Below are 14,327 nucleotides of genomic sequence, written 5' to 3' on the forward strand. Positions count from 1 at the left end.
TCCTCTGTTGCTACTCTTACGTTCAAGCAACATTTTTGCTCATCAGATCAGCAAGTGTCATATTTGTTGCACTGGTCTTTTGTATTTTCGCATTGAGGTGCTGCGGGTCGTGGCCCTGGTTGTGGTCCCAGCGGAACCGGGAAGCATACGTAACAAGAGCTTATCCGCTACTACATCTTGTATTAATTAGGAAACGCGCCTACAATTATGTAATTAGTTTACGGATATTAATGTTAAATGTATGAACTAAGAATGAACTAACTTCAAATTCAGAAATGGACAATAAAAACTGAAAAATATTGTATTTAATATGTTCCTGGAGGATACATTTGGGATTAGCCTTTGAAGTTGGTAATAGTGAAAAATGAAGTGAAACAGACAAGGATTTAAGTCAATTATTTTCCAGAATGAGAGTGCTTAAAGAGGGGGATGCAATTCATGTGGCACAGCTTGAAGCAGGCATCTGGTACAGGTGGAGATGGGCCTGGCTCAAGTTGGAGGCCAAAGCAAAAAAGCAAAGAAATGAGGCAAATTTAATTTTAATCTTAAATTTGTACTTGAGCGGTGTCAATACATTTTTTTCTGCATGAAGAAATTTTTTTTATTTTGCCTTATTGTACTCTTCAGTCTTCTAGATTGCTTAATTTATGTTAAAATAAAAAATAATCTCTGCAGTGGCCCGGGGGATCCACCCAGACCCCCTACAATGTTCCCCCAAACCTCACCTTTTTTCATGCCTTTGGTTTTTGCATGTCTGTTAGCGTCATTGTAAATAGTTTTTAAAATGCTTTTTTATGTCAGTTAGTCCCCTAATCTCCTAAATAGTTGTAATAATGTGAAGGTAATAGACCTAATGTGTGTTTATCCCCTCCTCTGCATCTTGTTGTGTCTCAACTATTTATTTTTGATGAATGTTGCAGCAGGAGTAAAAGTGCCAACCAGACACATGACCTGTCAAGTTTTCACTATGTTGTGCAAGCCTGCTCATGTGTCAATGTGCACGTGGAAGGTGGAAAGTATTTTTTTTAAAGCTGCAGTGTCAAAGCTAAACACTAGCATGCTTCACAGCCATAATTGTGTACACATTATTTTGGAGTACATAGATTTTAGTATTTTTAATGTAAGCCTCAATAGAAGGCAAAATAATAGTATTGTAAAATTATAACTGTTTGTCTTTTCTAAAATATATATCTATTTACCTCATTTCATTGTGAAATAATTTTCAAACTATAACTATCCATCCATCCATTTTCAACACCGCTTATCCTGGTTAGGGTCGCAGAGCGCTGGTGCCTATCCCAGCTGACTTTGGGTGAAAGGCGGACTACACCCTGAACTGGTTGCCAGTCAGTCGCAGGGCACATATAGACACGGACAACCATTCGCACTCACATTCACGCCGTCACTGAGTGAGAATTGAACCCACGCTGCCCGCACCAAAGTCAGGCGAGTGTATCACGACACCATCAGTGACTAACTGTAGTTATCCATCCATCCATCCATCCATTTTCTACCGCTTATCCAGGTCGGGTCGCGGGGGCAATAGCTTTAGCAGGAACATCCAGACTTCCCTCTCCCCAGCCACTTCATCCAGCTCTTCCGGGGGGATCCCGAGGCGTTCCCAGGCCAGCCGAAGGATGTAGTCTCTCCAGCGTGTCCTGGGTCGTCCCCGGGGTCTCCTCCCGGTTGGACGTGCCCGGAACACCTCACCAGGGAGACGTCCGGGAGGCTTCCGAATCAGATGCCCCAGCCACTTCATCTGGCTCCTCTCAATATGGAGGAGCAGCTGCTCTACTCTGAGATCCTCCCGGATGACCGAGCTTCTCACCCTATCTCTAAGGGAGAGCCCGGACACCCTGCGGAGGAAACTCATTTCGGCCGCTTAACTGTAGTTACACTGCACTATTGACTTTTGAAGGTTTTATTTGGAAAAACTTGCCCATAATACACAAGAAATTATGGTGCACTTTGTGTATTTAATACAACCACATAGCTTTGCATAGCAGTAAGTCCGTTTAGGGCGGCACGTTGAATGATTGGTTAGCACATCTGCCTCACAGTTCTGAGAACCCAGGTTCAAATTCGTTCCCCCCAATTCTGCATGGGTTTTCTCCAGGTACTCCGGTTTCCTCCCACATCCCAAAAACATGCATGGTAGGTTGATTGAAGACTCTAAATTGCCCATAGGTGTGAATGTGAGTGTGAATGGTTGTTTATTTATATGTGCCCTGCGATTGGCTGGCAACCAGTTCAGGGTGTACCCCGCCTCTCGCCCAGAGTCAGCTGGGATAGGCTCCAGCATGGCCGCGACCTGTGTCAGGAGAAGCGTTAGGGAAAATGAATAAATGAATGAAGTCCGTTTAGCTTAATGCTAACAAACAATGCAAATTGCTACAGACGGGCTAACAAATAGCATCTATGTCGCGCTGTTATAACCCTTTGAGATGAAAAATCGTTTTTTTTTTTTCTTTAAATTTGGAATTTTGACATTTAGTTGGTATTCTATTGCAGTGGCCGTACTCCAGCTGGGATGTCAGTACTGGGCTCTTATCTGGGTTCTATGCCCCCCCTTCCTGCACTGGTTCTCACTCATTTGCCCTCAGGACATGAAGTTTACGAGTACCCACCCAACACACCCATCGTGGCCGGGTCTGTCTTGCAGTGGCTGCAGAGGGTAGAGGAAGCCAGAGAGTCTCCTGCAGGTAAGGTTTCCAACGTCTCTAACACCGTAAGAGAATAAAGTCCAGAAGTTGATCTCATAGCAGATGTGCATTTTAAAAGCTTAATTTAATGGGTCTGAAAAACTTGGAAAGGAAAATATATCACACTGAGTTTCCAGTTTAAACCATGTATGTTACAATTCACACTCATGGTTGCGCACCTTCAGGTAGAGTCGTCAATCAACATCCATTACCTGACTTCAGATTTGCTTTATGGCATTGTTTGGGGACACTATGGTCTCTTTCAAAACTGTTCTTTCTTAACAGGAAAAAAAAAAAAAAAACATTTTTGGAAAGCCACAGAAATATGGTAAAGAAAAATACACAAATGATACCTTTTGGGAAAATGTATTACTGTAGCCAGTGTTTAAAATGACATCTGGAGTTACCGGACAGGCATTTTTTAAGTGGGATTTAAAGTAAATATATGATCAAATGCTCAATTTATGTCCTTTATTTGCATCTGTATTACAACATATGTATCAGTATTCTGGATCATTTTTTAATGTTTAAGTTACATTACCTACAGTATCCATTCTGTTAAAAAAAAAAGTAGGAAACTGGTATGAATGTGTATTCATGTATTTTATGTTTAATTACAGTTGTTGCTATTAAATATTACTTACAGAAATATCTGACATACGTTTAACTCCAAATAATTGAAGAAATACAATTTTTAAATCCTACCTTGAGTTACGTTGCTGGATATTTATGCATTTTTTGAAAGTTATTTTCATTCACAAAGCTTTACAAGACAAATTTATAACCTATTCCTATTCAACCACAATATTACACATTTATCAAAATACTAGTAATATACTAGTCATGTTTAAATTATAGTTACGTAAGTAATCAAGCTACTTAAATCAGTGTTATTTTCTGTTTCACAGAAAGTTTCAAAATAAAAAAAAGGAGCATTGAAATCATTTACAGTCTTTTTAGTAAAGTTTGTGTGGGGTTTTTTTTTTCTGCCTTGGTCGAATAGAAAATATGGAGAATATATACATTATCCAAATACCATCTTACTCCTAATGTGTGCTGTCCCAGAAGAGCGTCATCATCATCATCATCATCATCATAATAGACGCTATTTTGCAATGAGTGAGCATCTCTGTTATTCTAGTTTGAAGCAGAAAATAGTTCAGAAAATCTGACCTCATTTACCTTTTCTGTCTGTTGTAATGGCTCTGAAATGTTTTTCAGAGCCATTAACGTAAACCTTTATTTGGGCCTGCTGTGATTGTGGTCTCACCGCCTAAGTGCATTGTGGGATAATGTGTTGTTGTTTATACTGTAATTAACATACTGTAGTTTGTGGCAACACAGTTCTTGCATTGCGCTCCCCGCTGTATTATCCGGCTTCATATTACTTGAAAAGTCACGTGGATGTTCTCTATGTTTTAATTCACATTAAAGGCTGTACAATCATAGTCATTGAAATGCAACCTCAGTATGTTTTGTATATCATCACTTTTTTGTTTTTTTTTGTTTTTGTTTTGTGGAACCAATATTTGAATGATCTGTACTTTAGATTTAATTGATTCATTCCGCTCTGTTTGTAGGGATGTTAAGGAAAGATGACTGGCCTCCCTCTTCGGAGTTCTATGACTTTCTGAAAATCATGGACGATGAGGAGCCTGGCTTTGCTAAGCAACGCGTTTCCAAAGAAAGGAACGAAGAAGTGGAGGAGGGTGAGACAGAGATGAACATGGAGGAAACAACAAGTGATTCCTCCTACCACACGCCTCATCACTCAGAGTTATGACAAATGATTTTGACATTATTCTGTAATAGTAACAAGGGTCATTGGTAGTTTAGCGGTTCACATAGCTGCTACACAGTTGGACTGCTCGATGCCCCGTTATTTACTGGTTATCAGTCCAGGGTGTACCCGGTCTCTCAGCCTGATAAATAAATAAATAAATCCGATAAAGTACCACCTCAAAAAATACTTAGCTCTCCAAGTACCACCAATATTACTGCCATTAAGATACAGTAGAAGAATAGGCCCAAGTGCTCATCAAAAACAAGGCAGAGGTTTTATTCCTAAAATGTATATTTGATATTGTAAACCACTGTAACATTATGCACCGTTTGAATATTAACACTGGGCTTAAATAAAGAAAAATAGAAACCTTTTCAATTTTCAATAATGATTCAATTAAAATGTAAAAACAATTAAAAAATTGTACTTTAAATAAATGTTTAAAAACAAACCGTACTAAAAGATTACATGTAAATGACTTACAATACTCAAAGATCAGAATCAGAATCAGAATCATCTTTATTTGCCAAGTATGTCCAAAACACACAAGGAATTTGTCTCCGGTAGTTGGAGCCGCTCTAGTACAACAGACAGTCAATTTACAGAACACTTTGGAGACATAAAGACATTGACAAAAACAATTGTGCAAAAAGATGCAGAGTCCTCTAGCACTTAGAGCAGTTCGAATGACTAATATTGCAATAGTCCGGTGCAATGAGCATTGTGAAAAGGGCGCCGAGACTTCAAGGAGTGTATGCGGTTTAAAGTGACGAGTAGTGCGATCATCTGGGACAATGGTTAAATGCAAATGACTGAACTCTACCTAACAAATGTACTTTACTTGGGGAAAAAAAAGCCACTGTAACAAATTTAACAGTTTGAATATTTAATTTAGTGATACTTATTGTGCCACAAGATGGAGCCTGTGCACCACACTTTGAGAATCAGTCGGATAAGCAGTAAAGAACATGAATGAATGAATGCATGTTAATCACCCATAATGCCTTTGAAAGTTAGAATTTTGTATTTTCATATTGCTGTAAAAAAACAAAAAAATCTTACGCGATGGGCGGCATGGTTGAGTCCTTAGCACGTGTTCTTTTACTAAATCAGTCAAATTCCAGTGTCCTTATATTAAGGGTATCTACAGTATGTGTTGGAAATTCCTCTGACTATATTTCCCACTACAAATTTACTCCTGTTCTGTAATAGCAAGCTCATCGAATCCCTTCAATTAGAAAAAGCGCAAGAAGTAACAAACCAGCTACGAAGATCCAAATTCACGCTTAAATACAAATATATGGAAATGTTTGTTTAAATGTCACACAAAACGTAAAACAGTATAGGACAGTATCCCATTGTTTTCTTTGTGTGGTACAACACAAACAACTATCATTCATTTATATTCCTTGTATGTCCACAGTTGCAGCCGTTTCACAGGTTTATGTAAGTTATGCACTGTGCTGATTTTAGTATTTTTGACAGATTTGAAGTTTCGCAGTCTTAAATGAGATTTTTCCTTAATGACGTCAGAGTTCAGCTCATTGGCTGACGCTCAAGTTCACTGAATGATGAGAACACTTCTACACTCTGGCCACTTCATTATGAACACATGCACAATCTAATGAGGTCAAATATGCAAGCTGTATCAAATATTCCGCCTTTCTGCTTGCTTTTCCTTGACACTGTCAGAGAGGTATTCATGCGACAGTATGTTTATTATTGTGGAGCGAGCATTCGCTGCCTCTAATACTTGGGTGTCAGTCTCCAGAAGGATTTTTCCATTGTCAGGTGTATCAAATCGTGTGTATGGGCTATGGTTCTACTTTGGGATTAAAATGGAATGGAATACGATTAAAGCCTGAGCCATGATTCTCAGAAAAAGTGTGATTTGTCTGAGATATGTCTGTTGTCTATGGCACAGTCAAGAGAGACTTTAGTTTTTGTACTTGAGGCTGACATTTGAATGAAACATACGTTGCCTCAGTAAGTTTGCCTCTTAGTGTTAGTATTAGGCATACCCATTCAATTACCCAGATCACCTTGTGTGCAGCTGCAGGCACTTGATAAATGGTCAAAAATTTAAAAAACACTAAATATAGACACAGTCTCACTCAATTGGGAACAGTGGAGCAGAAAACTCAGAGAGGGGGTACTTATTATGCAAATTAGCAGCACTGCTACAGTGGGCTGTAAATTCTGATGGGCTCGCTCACAGACACATTTTTAGAAATAGGCAGATAACAAAAGATTTGCTTGGTTTATTTTGCATGGGTGGACAGGCCCTCCGGAGACCCACTTATTTGTATTCAATGAATTACCAAGTCTTTTTTTTTTTTTTTTTTTTAAATCTTAAATTTGAAAATCTAAATTGAAGCCCATGAAAAGTCTTATATGACATCCAAAATGGCAACCTTAAAAAGTTATCAGTTATCCCGTGACGTCACACACCTCTGGACGCGCACGCGGCCACCGTCTTGGAGGGCGACGCGTGATGTTCCAGTGCTGAGTGTGTGAACAGAAAAAATGTATTGCTCGCCAGCCAACATCAAATAATGTTGAAGTACTGTGTGGCGTTGGGCAGCAACAATTCAGGTGGGAGGGACAAAGTCTCATGTCACCGTTTACCAGCGCCAATTTGGAATCCCGGCCAAAAGAGGAAGGAAAAAATGGAGATTGAAGATTCTCTCACAAAGTTCGGTATGCTTCAGTGAGTGTTGAAACATTTCTTTTTTCAGGTAAACCTTCCCCCTGTGTATGGAGAGAACCATGTTGACTGTGCACCGAATCTTAACCAGAAATATCTTTCTTAATTGTCTATGGCATCTGCTTTTTGTCACAACATGACTGTCCTGCTACTGCTAGCACAAGTATTTGGCAGCCAGCTTACCCTCTTGTTTACTCATTCTTTCGGTAAACCCCCTTGGAATTGTTAAAAATTTCAATTATCACGTTGTGTGTGGAAACTAATCCATGAGGCAATTTGAGTGATTCAGTAAATTAGGGTCCAGTTTAGCAATATTAGCACGCTAGTGAACCAACCTTTACCCCAATATCGTGACAAGTATACATGCTGCACTTATGTCGCGTACGCTGACTTCTCTTACATGTATATATATATATATATATATATATATATATTTTTTAAAAAAGCTATTTCTACAAAATACTATTGATTTATAGCTGCTAAATGTGCCGGTGTCCGCATTTGTCATTGTAACATGTCTTTGCCACTGCATCCAAAGTTCATCTATTCCCTGTCAACTATTTAGCACTCAGCACATCAAGCTGGATGATACAATTTCTAAAATAGCTGATATTAACTGATTACATTGAGACAGAAAAAAAGTTTCCAGATACTCCAAAATGGTGGCCAGGCAAATACTTATCAAAAACTATTGGAAAAATGACTGTTCTGCTTGATGTGACTTCAAAGTCTAAACTGGTCAGGTGCCTTTGAGCAAGGCATCTTCTAAAATTGGTGTTTTATACAGCCACTGATGATAGAATTTCATGTTAAAAGGGATTGTTTTTTTCCATCCTGACTGAGTTTGCTCCTATACAAAGAAATTTTCCCCGTAAAAATACGATGAGTGTGTAGCATGGGTTGAAAAAGGTTTTATTGAGTGCTAATAAATAAGCAGAATGGGGGAGAGTCAGAAAGAGGAACAGCAGAGGTCAGCATTCCTGCTGCTCTTTGGAGACTCCGAATTGCCAACACACGAAATTATGGACCACAAGACAGGACACCCTACATTATCTTTCCCATAGCTATGAATACAATAAGTCAGAAGATGTAAGAAAAACATGCCAGTTATTGCACAAAATAAAACTAAAAGTGATTTGTGTTTTGAACTATGGCTGTGCAGGCCCAAGACTTTGTGGGGCCCTCAGCAGAATCTGATATGTCGCCCCACCATCCCATCATAGTTATGTCTTTAAAAAAATAAAATAAAAAATCCTCACGCTTTTTGGGGGCTTCCGAGTGGCCAGGGCCCTTCGCTTATGTCTCAGGACAGCTCTTTTCTACAGCATAGATTCTTCCATCAGTCAGGCTTAGTTAACAGGCGTAGTGTATTCTTCAATTTCACAGAGTGGAGTTGGAGCACCATGTGGTATAAATACAGACATTACGTGCTGAATAATAATTAAGATAATAATTGCCGTCATTAGTCACAGAGACATGATTCTCATCAAGCCATTTCAACTCCATCCAGAGAAACATTCAACATACATTTCTGCGCTAATGTTAATTACACAATGGGGGTGGGTTCATTTGGGAGTTAAACCATAACATGTGTGTAATACCCAAGTCCCCTGTTGATCTTGCAGGGATTTCCTGGAATCAAATGGCACAATGTGCTTTGCCAGACTTCCATACTAAGCAAAAGAGGGACATCTCAGGAGGTGAAGTAGTGTCCATGATGCTGCAAATCAGGTTGTTGTTGTTCGGAGAAATACTTGCTGCCTGCACTTAAATATTGGTAAATTTAAAAAAAATAATTGACTTGAGGATTTCATTCAAATGTATTGCACATGAGTTAAATAAAAATTGCAACTAAATAAATGTTTACAGTTCTTAAATTTTAAATATAAATGTATTATACTTAAAAATTTAAAACTGAGCTGTACTGAAAAAAAAAAGTACTGTACTAAGTTTAAAACGTTTAAACAGGCTGCATGCATAGGTACAAGCTTCAGTCTAATATGTTTGATTGTATTTCATGAGGCGGCACGGTGTTCGGCTGGTTAGAGCATCTGCCTCACAGTTCTGAGGACCGGGGTTAAAATTCCGGACCGCCTGTGTGGAGTTTGCATGTTGTTCCCGTGCCTGCGTGGGTTTCCTCCCACATCCCAAAAACATGCGGGGTAGGTTGATTGAAGACTCTAAATTGCCCTTAGGTGTGAATGTGAGTGCGAATGTTTGTTTGTTTATATGTTATCCTCACAAGGGTCGCGGGCGTGCTGGAGCCCATCCCAGCTATCTTCGGGCGAGAGGCGGGGTACACCCTGAACTGGTTGCCAGCCAATCGCAGGGCACATATGAGCAAACAACCATCCGCGCACAGATCCACACCTAAGGGCAATTTAGAGTCCTCAATCAACCTGCCATGTTTTTGGGATGTGGAAGGAAACCGGAGTGCCCGGAGAAAACCTACCCAGGCACGGGGAGAACATCAGAATCAGAATCATCTTTATTTGCCAAGTATGTCCAAAAAACACATAAGGAATTTGTCTCCGGTAGTTGGAGCTGCTCTAGTACGACAACAGACAGTCAGTTGACAGAGAACACTATTGAGGCATAAAGACATTGACAAAAAACAGTCACTGAGCAAAAAAGGGTTGCTAGTTATCTGGTAATGCCGGTACATTATTTATTTTTTTTGACAATTGTGCAAAAAGATGCAGAGTCCTCTAGCACTTACAGCAGTTCGAAAGACTAATATTCCAATAGTCCGGTGCAATGACCATTGTGCAAAGGGTGCCGAGACTTCAGGCGAGTAGTGCGATAATCTGGGAAAATGTTAATTGTGCAAATGTTGCAGGTACTCCTCAATCAGTGTGCAAATGGAGCAGATGCTACTCTGGCATGAGTGGCCAGTCCGTGGCAGGCCGTGCTTTCTCAGAAGCCGCAGGAAGTATATCCTCTGCTGGGCCTTTTTGAGGACGGAGTTGATGTTGGTCGCCCACTTCAGGTCCTGAGAGACTGTAATTCCCAGGAACTTGATGGTCTCGACAGTTGACAGAAGGCAGCTGGACAACATGAGGGGCAGCTGTGGTGAAGTATGCCTCCTGAAGTCCACGATCATCTCTACGGTCTTGAGCGTGTATAGTCCCCGATTGTGTCGGCCGCACCACAGCTCCAGCCGCTCCACTTCCTGTCGATATGCAGACTTGTCAACGTCCTTGATGAGGCCGACGACAGTGGTGTCATCTGCGAACTTCAGGAGTTTGTCAGCCGGGTGCGCTGAAGTGCAGTCGTTCGTGTGGAGAGAGAAGAGCAGCAGAGAGAGGACACAACCTTGGGGCTCCCCAGTGCTGATGCTGCGTGTGGATGAGGTGGCCTCCCCCAGCCTCACCTGCTGTGTCCTGCCCGTCAGGAAGCTGTAAATCCACTGCCAAATGGCAGGTGAGACGCTGAGCTGGAGAAACTTGGATGAAAGGAGTTCAGGGATGATGGTGTTGAACGCTGAGCTGAAGTGCACTGTCGAGATGTTCTAGGATAAAGTGCAGTCCCATGTTGACTGCATCATCCGCAGACCTGTTCGCTCGGTAGGCAAACTGCAGGGGGTCCAGCAGGGGACCTGTGACGCTCTTGAGGTGGTCCAGCACAAGACGTTCAAAGGACTTCATAACCACAGATGTCAAGGCGACAGGCCTGTAGTCATTTTGACCCGAGATTGTAGGTTTCTTGGGGACTGGAATGATGGTGGAGCGTTTGAGCATGCAAACTCCACACAGGCGGGGACCCCGGTCCTCAGAACTGTGAGGCAGATGTGCTAACCAGTCGTCTACTGTGCCGCCGTAATGCATGATTATTATTATGATTATTAAGTGTTCAATATAATTGGATGTCAATGACCTACGGGGTCCCTCACGGGTCAGTTCTTGGGCCCCTCCTGTCCAGCCTCAGTATGTTACCATTGGGTCAAATTCTTCAGAACCTAAATGTTGACTATCATAGCTATGCAGATGACACACAGTTATATCTAGCAGTGTCTCCAAATGACTACCGTTCAATTGAGGTGTTGTGTCACTGTCCAAACAGATACAAAACTGCTAAAGTTTTCTTCAATTACCATATTTTCACGACCATAAGGCACACTTAAAAGTCTTAAATTTTCTCCAAAATGGACGGGGCGCCTTATAATGCGGCGCGCCTTATGTGTGCACCGAGTTCCAAAATCTGTAAATGTTGTGTGACTTTAATGAGCGCTCCGCTTGACTGACTGGGAGCATTTCCTGCCGACACGCTGCTTATGTAGAGGAAGGTGGACGTGACTGAGGACAGCATGCGGACGTAAAGGGGAAGGGTGTACGTGACAGAGGAGGCTAAAGACACGCCCCCAGTAGGTATATTGTTCCGGTATGTGCATCGGTTTGGCTAAGGACCCCCGAAAACGGAGCCTACGAAGAGACACGCTTACGAAGCACAGTTTAAAGTGCAAGCTATTAGTTACGCGGCGGAATATGGGAATCGAGCAGCCGCAGCCGGGAGAGAATTCAAGATCAACGAATCCACGGTTCGCAAGTGGAGGAAGCAGGAAAACGAGCTTCGCCAAGTCAAGAAGACAAAGCTGAGTTTCCGCGGAAACAAGGCGAGGTGGCCCGAGTTGGAAGACCAACTCGAGCAATGAATTAATGAGCAAAGAACAGCCGGGAGAAGCGTCTCTAGAGTCCCCATTCGACTGAGGGCAATAACTCGGAACTTGCCATCATTCCGGGAGGCTTGACGAACCGCTGGACATCCGTGTAAACAAGGCGTTCAAAGTGAAGTGAGCGGCGTGGGAGCCATGGATGACAGATGGCGAACACAGCTTGACTACGACTAGGAGGCAGCGCCGGGCGAGTTACGCCACAATATGTGAATGGATTGTGGATGCTTGGGCTAACGTGTCTGCTTGCACTGTTGTTCGAGCTTTCAGAAAAGCTGGCATCATTTCTGCACGGCAACGAGACTGACTCGAACCTGGCGTGTTTGATGGAGAACTTGCCCAACTGTTCATTTCGGATACAGAAGATGAGGACTTTGATGGATTTGTGGATGAGGATTGATCGAAAAATAACTTGAGTACATTGTTAAATACTTCAATAAAGTACAACCGAACTCAGTTTTGCTCCCGCTGCCTTTTTAAAAACATTGTTTTAGCGTGCATGAATGCTACCGTATGTTTTAAGATAGCGTATGTTTTACCATGCCTGCGACCAATAATACGGTGCGCCTTATGTATGCGTTAAATACAGAAATAGGCCCCGTAACTGAGACTGCGGCTTTTAATGCGGTGCGCCTTGTGGTCGTGAAAATACATAGTCGCTCCCTCTAAAAACCAAAGACCAAGTCTTAAACCTTGGTGTTCTGATAGATTCCGACCTGACTTTCAACAGTCATATTAAATCAGTCACTAAAACTGGACTCCCTCAAAAGAGCATTAAACCGATGCAGCCTACGCAGAATGCTGCAGCTCTGGTTCTGACCATAACAAAGAGATCAGAACATAATACTCCAATTCTAAAGTCTCCACACTGACTCCCAGTCCATTTTAGAATAGATTTTAAAGTGCTGCTATTGGTCTATAAATCACTAAATGGGTTAGGTCCTAAATACATGAAAGAAAATAAACCCAGTAGGGGTCTGAGATTTAAAGACTCAGGTCAAATAGTGGCGCACAGAGTACAAAGCAAACATGGAGAAGCAGCATTTAGCTGTTATGCTGCACACAAATGGAATAAGTTGCCAACAGAAGTGACGTCAGGCCCAAGTGTGCATGCTTTTCAGTCCAACTTAAAAACTCTCAGGCTTTTTAGAGCATTTCCACTTTGAAATTGTGTTTCTTGGACTGTACACTGTTTTTTTAAATTCTATTTTTATTTTTCTGTTTGTTTTAAATGTTTTTAAGCTGTTTTCTGTTTTTTTTTTACTTTATTTTTAAATGCTTTTAATCACGTAAAGCACATTGAGTTAGCTTGTGTATGAAATGCGCTATATAAATCAATTTGTGTTGCTTTTCTTTATTATTACTATTATTATTATTACTTTTTCTACATACACAAAAGGCCTATTTCTCTCAAATGGGTCAAAATCCAGTAGTGAGCGCTTCTCCCTTGGTGAACTAATCCATCCACGTCACAGGTGTGGCATATCAAGATGAGTTCAGGAGTTCTCTCCCATCAGATTATGAGCATGTTCGATCCAGTGCGTGTACGTTCTGGTGTATCTATTTACTTTTATGGGGCCTCAGGATGAAAAACATCCTCCTCTTTGTGCCTCCCTTTGTCTTCTCATGAATAACCTGGTAAACATCTTCCTCCTTCAGGAATGCTCTTGATCCCAGAGAGATGTCTGTGTGAATGGGTGTATGAAAGGCCGCCAGGGCATAATTCAGAATTACCTTAAATTCTCATACATACTGCTGAAACTCTCGAAACGCTCTACACACTACAACACACACTACTGAAACACTCTCATGCACGCGACTGAAATTCTCTCATATACACCACTGAAACACTCTTAGTTGCACTACTACAATGCTCATAGGCACTGCTGACTTTGTTTTTGTACACATACACTACTGAAATGTACAGAGATGTACAGAGCCCCTAAAGGGACAAAAAAAAAAAAGAAAAGAAACTTGTTTCTCATTCGAACGAGAAACGTCTACCTGTGAGTGCTAGCGTCCTGCGTTCTGGTAGCCGTACAGTATCTTATTTACAACTTGCTTCCAGCGCATGTCAGCTGAGAGAATGGCAACAGAAGAGGACTTGCTCTCGTTCCTCAAAACATTAGAATGAGAAACACGTTTCGTTTTCTTTTTTCTCTCTCCGTGTTTTTTTTGCTCAGACAAACCACTTAAATGCTGTTAGGCACACTATTGAAATGCTCTCACACAAACTTAATTTCCCTGAAATGCTCTAACACACTACAAAAATGTTAGGTTTATTGAAGACTCAAAATTGCCAACCTGTGATTGGCTGGCGACGAGTCCAGGGTGTACCCTGCCTCTTGTCCAAAGTCATCAACAAAATCGGGGTGTAGATCCTTAACCACACCTTTTGGAAGTTGAGTATCTGGTCATGAGTCATGGGATTACAGCTCGATTGCTCCAGGCTCTGCTGGGAGTCTT

At 41.4% G+C, this 14,327-nt stretch overlaps 1 protein-coding gene across 6 annotated transcripts in view; it reads left to right on the forward strand.

The window, feature by feature from the left end:
- txndc16 (thioredoxin domain containing 16) overlaps window positions 1-13,038 on the forward strand; it is a 38,391-nt gene extending 25,353 nt beyond the window's left edge. For 4 of the 6 annotated variants that reach the window (XM_061683360.1, XM_061683351.1, XM_061683343.1 and 1 more), the window contains 3 exons: window positions 2,512-2,702; window positions 4,283-4,411; window positions 10,032-13,038. In XM_061683360.1, coding sequence (XP_061539344.1) covers window positions 2,512-2,702; window positions 4,283-4,411; window positions 10,032-10,150 — 439 coding nt within the window. In that variant the 3' untranslated portion in view covers window positions 10,151-13,038. Of the gene's footprint in view, window positions 1-2,511; window positions 2,703-4,282; window positions 4,412-10,031 lie in introns of those variants that run through there. The other 2 variants (XM_061683377.1, XM_061683386.1) reach the window with 2 other exon arrangements.
- Window positions 13,039-14,327: the final 1,289 nt, after the last annotated feature.

Source organism: Phycodurus eques, chromosome 1 (assembly GCF_024500275.1).
Source record: "Phycodurus eques isolate BA_2022a chromosome 1, UOR_Pequ_1.1, whole genome shotgun sequence".
In the NCBI taxonomy this organism is placed as follows: Eukaryota; Metazoa; Chordata; class Actinopteri; order Syngnathiformes; family Syngnathidae; genus Phycodurus; species Phycodurus eques.